This window comes from Ranitomeya variabilis, chromosome 1 (genome assembly GCF_051348905.1).
Source record: "Ranitomeya variabilis isolate aRanVar5 chromosome 1, aRanVar5.hap1, whole genome shotgun sequence".
Lineage (NCBI taxonomy): Eukaryota > Metazoa > Chordata > Amphibia > Anura > Dendrobatidae > Ranitomeya > Ranitomeya variabilis.
Window position 1 is genome coordinate 94,593,360 of NC_135232.1, and position 12,218 is coordinate 94,605,577.

Here is a 12,218-nt window from a genome sequence, read left to right on the forward strand (position 1 = left end):
AGCATGTTGGCTCATCACTAGCCATACATAGTAGGGCCACATTTATAAGATTATCTCAGAACATGAACGTTGTTGTTGAACAAATCCAAAAGTAGAACTAATCATTGAAAATGTACTTTGTTTATGGGAGAAAGGATGCTTATGCTGTCTCAAGACCTTATCAAGATAAAGAAAATATGTCCATAAGAGGTCAGCTGGATTCTGGGGAACACTGGAGTAAAGGCTGACCTTCTAATGTGTATGAAGGTCTCCAAACTTTTCTCTGACATATGATGTTGGGGATGGATAAGCCAATGCCAATGGTTTCTGACCGAAGAGTCAGATGGATGAGTGTTGATCTGGCAGTTATCCGTGATAAATGGGTACCTTGAAAAGTTAGTCCTGTTCTGCACAATGGAGAGGGGCAGACGACATTACGCCTACCAATACTAAGATTCATGCATAATTGCTAGGTACCATGCACATGTTCTATCTTAAAGAGACGCGGGAAGGAGAAGTTATCAAGAGGAAAATTTCCAAAGTCACTTTTGTTTGCGTTGCCATTATTTTCACCAAATTTATAAAATAATTTGATAAATTTGCTAGATATTTATATATATCACTTTTGTGTACAGCGTTTTTTCCACTTGTGCTAACAAACTCGTAAGAAATGCAACTTAAAGAAAATCACAATTCATAAATTAGCTTAAAAGATAATTGCATAATTAACTATATCCACTTCGTCAACGTGGCAAGAACAACGTAAAATAATAAAAGCTCCCAAAACACCATATGAACAAAATAAGCTACTTTTTGTGGCCAAGAAATGACATTTTAGCCTTGATAAGTTCAAAGTGACACGGTGACATCCTACCTCCAGCACAGGTGGCTGAACACTCCGACCAAGGCAAGTGATGCCAAGAAAATCCTACTTCATTATCTCCACTGCCCGTTCGAGTGATGGGGACATTAAATTTGTATCGTATTCCCATGTTCTGTTCTTGAAGTAAAATCTGGAAAAAAAAGGAAAAAGATTTTAATAATTTTTTTTTTCATAAACCCTTTGAAAAACAATATTAATTAATAACAGTCCAAGTTACGATTTTAGTCCAATGTTGCTTTTTGTAATAAAATCTATTGCAACTTTTACAACCACCTCTTCCTTTATACTGTTATCATTCTGTGTGCGCTTTGGATCTTCTAAGCAAATTAAATTACCAAGTTAAGTAATTTTTAGCAAAGCCAAAAGGAATATCTCCAATGTACAAGTCAGTGAAATAAGTATGTTTACTGACCATAAAAGGCCTGTTGTACAACTGCAAACATTAGTCCGAAAGTATTTGTAATGTTCACTATGGAAATAAAGTAATTGTAGGAAAAAAAAAGAAAAAAAATAGATATTTCTGAGATCCATGAATACAATATTATATACCTGAAGCTAGTCAGACCCTGAATAATGACATGGCACCGCTAGAACAAGCAGAGGAATGGTTAGATTTTCCTTCACCTGGGGCAAAGATTCCGTTTGTTGTTCCAGCCCTGTATCTAAAACACCAGTCAAGCAGAGTGGCTGCTTGGCATCACCTTCGCCCCACCTTGATATCACCCCCTCCAGTTCTTTCCCAGCTACGCCCCCCGAGGATAGGCATTGACATTTATTGAAACTGGACATCGTCATTTTACCATTACGATCAGGCTTTCTGTTGTTGGTCCTAAGGCCTCTAGTGATTCTGGTTCATCAGCTGGGCGTTTGTAATGAAAGGCGGTTCCGGCAACATCAAATTTCCTCGGCCAATCTATTGTCCACGCGCCATTTATAAAATAGTCATCGGAGTCAGATTTCAGTGCTAGGGCAAAAAAAAATGTTAAGTTACTCTAAAATACACGAGAAGAGATAACGATTCAGGGACATAGTAATAACATCCTGCGGTAGTGAAGGCACAAATCTAAGATTACTGGCTCAGTGTATACCTTGCAGGGATCTCGTGGACATTCCAATTTTAGGGTGCCCAAGTAATATTCTACATGAGTGTTTCTCAGTACATGCACGACAGCCTTGTGAAATCTGCAGGAAAAATATTTTACACACACACACAATCTAAGACTACTTTAGAAGACTCCAGTCAAGTTTCAGTATTAATTGGGAGGGCACTGATATATTAGTTCCTAAATCCCACCCTCTCTGTGCTTCCTGCTCTGTCCTTCTGGCTTTGCTGCTTGTTTCCTGGTTCTGCCACTCCTGCCGTTAACGTTCTGCCACCATCCCTATCCTCCTGCCGCTTATAAAGGTCTGGATAAAGGGGATGGTGCCACGGCCAGGGTAAGAAATAGGTACATTATTATTTCAAAAGTTTATTTTTTATTTTTTGACTTTATTTTTTGGTCCAGCTACGCAGCTAATAATAAAGTAAGGTGCTTCTTCCTGCACCAAAAGAAAGCTCCAACATGTAAGAAAGCAGAACTGGAAAAAAAAAAGAAATCTTCAACCTGCATGCCTGACTTCAGCAAATTCTGGTTAGTGCAAGGGTAGGTGCAAGCTCAGGAAGACCTGTTGTAATTGGAGAGCAGGAGATGAAGGTCACTGCTTCAGAGTCATCAGTATGGTAGACTGCCAGACTGCCCTGCATTTAATAACACCTATGTGCAGAGAAAGGGGGTCTTATGAATGAGTGGAAATTATATCCGGGTCTTGATAAAAACTCCTTATCCGGGTTTTGTTCACTGGGTAGGATCTGGAGCCAGGACAGAGTTCAGGATGAGGTGGGTCATGGCCAAACTTACCAATATAGTTTTTTGACATAGCAACTTCTTTAATTTCAATGTGAACGGAGCCTCGTGGAATTTGAACGACTTCCATGTAGCCTAGGAGGCAAACGTAACCCGTTATTACTAGATCTAAAGCCTTCAAAACCTAGACAGCTCACTGAATGATGTCAAAGATTAAAGGACATGCAAAGAGGGTGACATGGTGGTCATGGGACCACCATACTTGACATCACTAATTGTCAAAGAGGTGGCACCCACATCTGTCAGACATTCATGGCTTATCCTGTGGATTGCTATAACTAAAGACGCAGTTCAGATCCTAAATTCTTACTGGCCAGTAAGGGTTTTTAATCCCTTCTCGACCTTGGCATTTTCCATTTATACGTTATCATTTTTGCTACCCTTCTTCCCAGAGCAATAACTATTTTATTTTTCAGTCAATATGGCCCTGTGAAGGTTTGCCTTTCGCAGAAGGAGTTGCACATTTGAACACCACCATTGATTTTACCATATAGTGTACTGGAAAACGGGAAAAAAATTCCAAGTGTAGTGAAATTGCCAAAAAGTGCAATTCAACAATTGTATTTTTTTTTTTTTTTACCATGTTCCCTAAGAGCTAAAACTGTCCTGCTATTATGATTCTCCAGGTCATTACGAGTTCGCAGATAAACATGTATAGGTGCTTTTTTATTGAAAAAAAATCCAAAGTTTGTGCAAAAAATAAAAAATGGCACCATTTTCAGTTACCCGTATCTGCTCCATTTTTGGGGATCTGGAGTAGGATGAGGGTTTATTTTTTGAGCACTGAGCTGATGTTTTTATTGATACCATTTTGGGGTAGATACGATGTTATGATTGCCTATTGCATTTTATTGCAATGTTGGGGAAACAAAAAAAACGTAATTGTGAAGGTTTGATTTTTTTCTCGCTACACTGTTTACCAATCTAATTCTTTTTATCTTTTGATAGATCGGGCATTTCTGAACGCAGTGATACCAAATATGTGTATCTTGGATTTTTTTTTAATTGTTTTATTTTGAATTTGGCAAAATGGCTGTGATTTGAACTTATATAATTTTTTTATTTACATTTTTTTTATTTTTTACTTGCTTCAATAATCCCCTTAGGAGACTAAGTTGCGATCTTCTGATTGCTTGTGCTATATGTAGCTTAGCTAAAGCTCTGCTATGTGAAGCAGAAATTATCTGTTATTAACGCCGGCCACTGAGCAGCGCTCATAGCAGATCATCAATGACTAGTACGACGGTCTTCTGCAGAACCCCGATTGTCATGTCAACCCATTGGCATCCCGCGATCATGTGACTGGGTTTAGTGTCTTGCTTCCGGCGCCATCATGTTAAATGGCGCCATCAGAGATGGAGAGTGGCACTTAACATGTTAACAGCCGTGGGTGGACTGCGATTCCATCCGCAGCTGTTAAGTACACATTACAGTTGATCAGATTAGCGGTGATGTGCCTGAAATCATGCGGGCTAAGAGCCGGAGCCTGCATCAAAGAGGGGTTAAAGTTTCAGTATTATCTTTAATTACATTAGATATCAAGCATATTCGTAACTGTGATACTTACAAGCCCATCAAACTGACAAACACATAGACATCAGAATTCGCATGATACAGTAGGTCATAAAAAAAACTGCGCGCAAAGGAACAATCTGTAACAGATGATCGAGAGCCCACTGAGTCTCACGGCTTAATTACCTATTTTGGGAATCTAACCATTAACATTATTAATCCTCTTTAAAATTACTCCAAACTAACACTGAAAACATTTTAATGTGGATATTAATGAACAAGGGGTATAAATAATACAAAATAACCAATGTGTTACACTGTGCTCGCTAATAAATGCCAGGGTTTTAGGAAGACATCCCTGAGAGTCATTGCTATATTTTTCCGAGGTCTCTAAATAACACTAGGATGTCCCAAAGAATTACAGTCTTCAGACAGTCATGTGCTGCTTGTCCTATCTCCAAAATCAAACCTGATCAGTGGTCTGAGTGTACAGCTGCTTACAGGGACACTCAGCAAAAAAGTCTTACAGCTCTTGTCTGTGACAACCGGTCCGATGTGTGACCAGTCTATGCATTATTATTATTATATTATTTTTTTCTATTGTTATAGCGCCATTTATTCCATGGCGCTTTACATGTGAGGAGGGGTATGCATAATAAAAACAAGTACAATAATCTTAAACAATACAAGTCATAACTGGTACAGGAGGAGAGAGGACCCTGCCCACGAGGGCTCACAATCTACAAGGGATGGGTGAGGATACAGTAGGTGAGGATAGAGCTGGTCATGCAGCGGTTTGGTTGATCGGTGGTTACTGCAGGTTGTAGGCTTGTCGGAAGAGGTAGGTCTTCAGGCTCTTTTTGAAGGTTTCGATGGTAGGCGAGAGTCTGATGTGTTGTGGTAGAGGGTTCCAGAGTGGGGGTGATACGCATTGCGATCTGACATCTCCCGACCTGAGCGTGACAGCCTCTTAGAAATATATGAAGCAGTCACGCACAGGTCAGGAGATGTGAAGCCAGTCTGTGCACTGCGATCAGGCATCGGACTGATTATCACAGACATCTGAAAGAGCCATTAAACATGTGCAGTAGTCCAATTGTGAGCGCAGCGCCAGGAAGAAAATGGAGTTGTACTCTCCCTGCATTCCCATTTTCCAGTCATCAGTGTGGCAGTGAAGTAAATAGTCAGTGAGCTATGATCACTCCGATCACTCCCTGACTGACAATCGGCTCTGCACACTGTACGGGTTCACGCTCTCAGGTACGCATTACCTAGAGGTAACACAGGTAATGCGGTTTGGTCCAGTTTTACTGCATTCATAAATCCACAAGGGAATGAAAATCTTAACAGCTTCTTCTGGGCACAAAGTATAATAGCAACTAAACAGTTAATTCAGCAGGACACATATATGACAGTGCGGGCTCCCCTGAACAGGTTACAGTCCTTTCTCCCAGAGCAAACTTTATACACAGAAGAGGTACGGTCCTACCAGTCTTGGTATCCCCTTCAGCCTGAGCTCCAGTAGCTTACAGCGCCAAACAGAAGGGTTCTGCAACTCTATGCATAGTTCACACTGAACAGACTTTTGCTTTTTCATGTTATGCTGCAGCTCCAACACACAGACTGCTCAGCTTTCCTAGCCGACATGTGCAATCTCCATTCAGTGAGAGACTCTGGCCTCGTCTTTCTATCAGCTACAGCTGAGATTTTGGCTGGTCACTCACCAGCTTCAACATACTACTCTGCTCAACATCCAGCACACTCCCAGCAGACTGACACAAGGTGAACCCATTTCCTGCTTTTTAGTCAAAGCTATGTAAATCTAATTGACGTACAGTGCTAAGACTTAACACTATCCTTCTTGGCTTTGCGGCAACACACTGCACACATATGTTGTGGAACAGGGTGTTAGGTAAGCAGTGTGGGGAATAACAACAGTGTGCTCACTGTGTACTTGGCACTGACACTTCACAGCTCCGGTGACGCCCCGATGACTGGAAGCAAGGGTCTGCATGAAGAATATAACATTTTCACCCTGATGCCACATTTCCAATTAGACCCCTGCACATGTTTAAAGACTATATTTACCATAGATTGCAGGTAAATAGTTTGTTTTCCTGACAGTTTCCCTTTAAGGCCGAGAGCAGCCTTATAATATTCACAGCAAAATCTGCATGGTACATTTTGTTATGGACTATGATGTAGATTTGCAGCAGGTCTCACTCCTAAATGCTGAAGGTGTGGAACCTACAGTGGAAATCTGCAACATTTCCTCAACAAAACGAGCATACTACAAATTTGAAAAATTACAGCATGCTTGTTTTATTAAAGTGGTTTGTCCAAAACTAACATTTATTTTAATCCTAAGTGTGTATCTATTTAATTTAATCTAATATCTTTTCTATTATATGCCAATTTAAAAATCCCTACCATTCCCTCTCTATTCTAACTGCTTTTATTTATTTAATTTTTTTACTACTTCCTGTTTGATAGCAATTCTTTGGAGAATCCCAGTAGATGCTGGAGTACTCGAATGAGACTTCAGAGGACAGGGGCTGTGGTCTCTACTGTAGCCTCTGTCCCCACCCTGAAGTGGTAATCAGTGGCATCTTTCAGGGGTTGGACTAGTCCCTGCTCTACTGATCATACGTTGGTTGTCAATTCCGATCTATGTTCAGTAGGATCTTGTCACTGTGAAATATTCTTTTTAATGCACAGTGACAGTGCACTCCCTCGCTGACTCTGTTGAGAAGTGACAAGCCAGCAAGAGAGTGCACTGCCAGTGGGCATTGTAAGGAAATTATGCAAAATTGCTGTTTTGCATGTTCATTTGTGTCCGAAACGGATCCATTTTAAATTGAGGTAAATGGAAGCAGAGCGGGCCCAATGATTAATATGAGGTCTGTTCTGCATTCCGTTATATGTCCAATTTTAGAATAGGAGAATAAAAGGATAACATGCAGAATATTTAGTTTTGTTCAAAGAAACAAATATAAGGCATAAACCAGATGGACCCAAAATAATTAATGAGGTTCCTCTGCTTCCACTTGAATCAGTTAGCATCAGTTCTGTTTGGTATATATTCTCCAAATTCCCCCTGTGAACAGTACCTTAAACTGAAAATGCCATGTATTGTGCTATAATTTGCTACAATCGAGAGATAAAAGATATGTCTGTCTAGTTCAACTTATTAAACCATTCAAAGTAAATCTATGCTGGTAAAGTTAGAAATAATTGTGTCTCTTATGGGGGAAAAAATTCCTTCCAGGCTTTGAATACATGCACTATAATACCCTTTTTTACAGATACTCACCTCCTCTAGGTAATGAATCATTAAAGAATCCCTCTATTGCTTCACAGGTGCTTCCATCTCCACCACATACACGGCACCTATCTTCTTTAGCATCAGAGCTCAAAATATTATCACAGCCGACATGCTACACAAAAGGGAATTCATACATTAAAAATATAAATTAATAAATAGCATATTACAATGATCCACACTTCAAAATTTACCAAAGTCTAAATTATGGTGAGAAATCTTGACTATTCAATATTCTAGTGAAAGTGGTATTTTGGGGCAAGGATCTTCTTACAGAAGACAGCCGATGTAGAGAGAGGAGAGGATCAGGGAAGGAAAAGTTATCTAAATTATGTATTCTTTTATTTAATTTCCTGCTCAATCTGGGTCTAGGAGTCCAGTGGGTGGTCCTCCTCACTGATTGACAGCTATCTCAGTTGGTACAACTACTGATAGGACCGCCCACTGGACTGTGTAATCCATTTCCTTATAGTCATGCTCATTCTGGTCTCAGAAGTTATACTGAATATTTTCTAACAAAATGATATATCAATCTGCTCAGGTCCTCCTGCTCTATAAGCCGTATCTACAAGAAGGACTGAATGTTGAACATGACAATATCATAATTAGTGATGGGTGAACATGCTTGGATAAGAGGTCTTCATGTCTCGCAGCTGTTCGACAGCCGCTACTCATGCAGAAGTTGCCCGTTTGTTAGGCAATCCCTGCATATGCTGCAGATGTCAAACAGACGCGAGACATGGAGGCGTGGGGACTCAAACATATTTTTCGAGCACGATGAAGACCCTCAGGTTAGAACACAAGCATATTTGGATTACACGTTATCCGAGCACATTCGCTCATCACTAATCCTAATCTTTTTAAGCATTAAATTGTGTTCCACTATTTTATATTCTGGAAGCACCTGGGAGATTTGACAACTCTTCCAGGAGTCTGGTGGGCTCTCCACTTTTTCCGAGAGCCTACTGGGCCTACTGGTAGAGTCACAAGTAAACCTATGTGTTTGTAAGACTGTTAAACAACAGAAGTTTGGGCCAGCAGCTCCCTCATGCAGAATACATACACGCATTCTTAATTAAAACTATGGGGCCGATTAATCTAAGCTTTCACTAAACAAAAGTGTCGCAAAAACTTTGAAAAGTCAAAGGTTTCATCTTTTTGCGTTTTTATACCAGCTTGAATCTGCTCCACAGAACTGGGAAGGAGCCGAGGTGGAGCGTGTCATGGCTATGCGCCCTCTTCACTGTAAAATTCATCATTGTGCTTGCTTTTTTTTTTTTTTTTTTTATACCTGATTACACCTGACTGAAGTAGAATTTCTTTCAGAACAGACAGATGCGCAAATTGCTTAGAAAAGGAGCCGAATCCATAAAGTGGCCTACGTGTATTCTGTCAAGACTGGCGAAGGGCGAGCTTGTCCTATACCAGTCTTGATGAATCAGCCCTTAGGAGGCTGTTTGATTTCAGGAGCTATATAACAGATCGTGTGACGTAAGGGAGGAGATTGTGGATAGATTTAATCAGGCAGTTTCATACGATCGTTAATCATTAGAACTAGTCACCTTGCACTCTCCGTTGATGCAGATATCCAGGGAATCAGCGTTGCAGCGAGTTCCATCTATAACAGCAGGGGCCCGTTCAGTGTAAAAATTATATCCTTCAGCCAAACAGTTTAATGCACAAGATTTAACACCACCTGTGATTGCAAAACGGACACAGACCTTAATATTTTATAAGGGGCCTGTTACACGTCAAACTGCAGAGCAGAGATCGCAAGGAGCATGTAACGTTTCATACACTTAAGCCAGGCTATAATCGTTTTCTCGAATAATCTTTCTTCTACTTAAACAGTTGCACATTGGGGCATTAATACGAGCAATCATATATTATGCTTTTATGCACACTTTATAAGTTATGTCCATAAAATATAACTCTGCGTCTTCCCAAAGGAGTCTGTAAACAGGGAAAAGTCAGAATTAATAATAGGATTGCAGTAATAAGTAACTAACTGTTCCAAGAACAAATGTAAAACTGACAAGACTTTGCTCAAAATATTATAGTTTTTAAAATGAGTTATAAAAGCGAATAACGTGAGCACTATTAGGGCACAACCACAGGTCAGAATGACTTCTTTGTTTTTGGAAATGAGCAAGAAAGATTTGTTTTAAGAAGCAAGAAAGTGAAGGAAAGTCTACAAGTCTCACCTACATGCTGTGGACTTTTCAGAGTTTTCACATAGAATTAAAGATGTTTTCTGGCTGCCAAAAACTTCTGTTCCCATGAGCAACTCTTTGTAGAAACAAACTGCGCTTTACACGCCCTACTCGCTGAGCCTCCGCGGATCTGTTTGTCAGCAGCACTGACGGTCACATTGATAGTGCTGCAGCCAATCACTGAGCTTAGCGGCCTCACTGATGTAGGCGGCATGATGTGCTGAGCTCCGTGATTGGCTGCGCTGCTGTTGACATTGCGTCAGTCCTGCATGCAGACAAACAACAGAAACCAGGGGACAAGAAGGGGCAGCACAGAAGACTCAGAGCTAGATCTCGAAAGGGTGACTACAGCACAGTTGCTTTTTTCACAACAAACTACACCTAAATCTAAATACATGATTTACTGCCTGTTTTATACTCCAGAGCTGAATTCACAATTCAGTTGCATGCAGTGTAGAGTCGAGATCTTCAAATGGGCTCGATTTGCTCTCTGTCTAAAGCTGGCCATACAGACTAGATAGCTACTAGCCAAATGTTTGCTCAGCAGACAGCTATCTCTCCCAACCCACCCATACACACGAGGGTTCAACTAACTTGGGCTGAGAAGATAAAGTCGCTGCCAGATACCTCCTTTGGTCACAGCTTATTTTCCCTGAAAACCAACTGTGGCATTGAAATTCCAAAAGCCCAAATCCTTCCCATCACTTCCATTATGTGACAAGGGAGAAATGAAAGACCCTCATTCACATCACATGGTCGGCTAGAGCCAATATCGTATGACTAAGAATCCCTTTGAAGGAGATATTTTGGAGCAATCTTGGACACATTAGAAAAGGAAATCCTTGGTAACGTTCGTCCCAAAACGGTTGTCCTAAATAAAAAAAAAAAAAGCTTTTTGCATAAAAAACAGCACCCCGTCTCAACAGGTAGTGTGTAGTAATGCGATTAAGGTCCTTTTACTTCAATGGAGTTGAATTGCAATAAGACACAACCCCTGAACCGGCATGGTGCAGTTTTTGGAAGAAATCAGTTATAACTGAGAAGTGTTTCTTTTGCATCATGTGTTCATCTTTAATGCTCCTCTAAAGGATAGACCCCAGTGATTACAGAAAAACAGGTCAATCTGGCCATTTACAATTATTCTAAGATCATCTAGTTTTTATTGACCTTCCAGTCTAATTTTACTGCACTTTGTAATCTGCTTCTCATCAGTCATCCAGCAACAACAAACAAAAAAAACTGTAAAACCATAATCTTGCCATAAAAGCAGAATTTTTCTCAGAAATAGCAAGAGACCAAAGTCACTAGAAACCATCAATGCTCAAACAACCCCCAAAGTCCCAACAGATGGGCTAATTGTAGGCTACAGATGGGTATTTTGAGACTCCTGAGCCCCAATGCAAAAGCTCTACCAGGACCACTATCAGTCTCCTCATATGGAATAGACGGACCCTTCACATCTGGTTACTCTAAAGAAATTGTGCAGCTGCAACCTCTGCACCCCCAGTTGGTATGTCCTGAGTGCTATGGTCTCTTACCCATATAGGAAGGATGGTGTTATTTACCTGTAAAAAGAAAGTATTACAGAATAGTATAATATGAGTTTGATCAAAGAGAAAGAGTGTGAAGATTTGTACAGGTGCACAGGGGTCCTGCACTCAAGAGGGACAACTGTTGAATAGGTGATTAGTGCTCATTATTTCTTACAGTCTTTTCACATTTCATGTCTCTTGGAGGTATACATCATGAGGATATCCTACATCTACCACCGATGTATGTCACTGCATAGGCAGACAGACAGTAGAATAGCCCCCATAGGCTACCAATGTGAAAAAAATTCTTACTGGATTCACCAATATTGAATTGTATTCTTATCCATGTTTTAAAACCTTAGGGCTCATTCAGACATCAGTGATTTTTCTCATACACAAACAAATGGTCCAAGTGTCATCAGTGGTTTGATTGTGTCACCAGAGTTTGGCCAGTGTCAGTTTTTACCATCAGAGTTTAGTTTAATCAGTTTTTGTCAGATTTAAAAAAACAAACTGATAGAGGTTTCTCAAGCTTCTCCTGTCGAACAATCCATGATAGCATCCGATAACTGTCCAAATTTTTCATGGATCCATAGACTTGCATTTGGAGCTTGATCCAACATTTGGATCAATATCTGACAAGTCTTGGAGCTTTTGTACAGACCACTTGGTCCAAGGAAAACAAATCAGACATGAACTATGCCATCGAAATTCATAGGTACGAGTGCTATTGAGAAAAACACGGGTAGCACTTCTACGAGAGTAATTGACATATGAATGAGGCCTCATTGACATCAAACTTGCAGTTGGCAAATGAGAAGAACATATACTGCTCCTGCACAAAATGCAATGTACCTCTGTTCCTGGTGTCCA

The 12,218-nt window shown here is 40.3% G+C and overlaps 1 protein-coding gene across 2 annotated transcripts in view; it reads right to left on the reverse strand.

Moving 5' to 3' along the window:
* The window catches only part of ADAMTS6 (ADAM metallopeptidase with thrombospondin type 1 motif 6), a 363,879-nt gene that overhangs the window by 52,473 nt on the left and 299,188 nt on the right, over positions 1 to 12,218 (reverse strand). For both annotated transcript variants that reach the window (XM_077286170.1, XM_077286161.1), the window contains 5 exons: positions 9,163 to 9,296; positions 7,592 to 7,715; positions 2,761 to 2,841; positions 1,663 to 1,826; positions 854 to 992 (listed from right to left, as the gene is read on the reverse strand). In XM_077286170.1, coding sequence (XP_077142285.1) covers positions 854 to 992; positions 1,663 to 1,826; positions 2,761 to 2,841; positions 7,592 to 7,715; positions 9,163 to 9,296 — 642 coding nt within the window. The remainder of the gene's footprint in view (positions 1 to 853; positions 993 to 1,662; positions 1,827 to 2,760; positions 2,842 to 7,591; positions 7,716 to 9,162; positions 9,297 to 12,218) is intronic.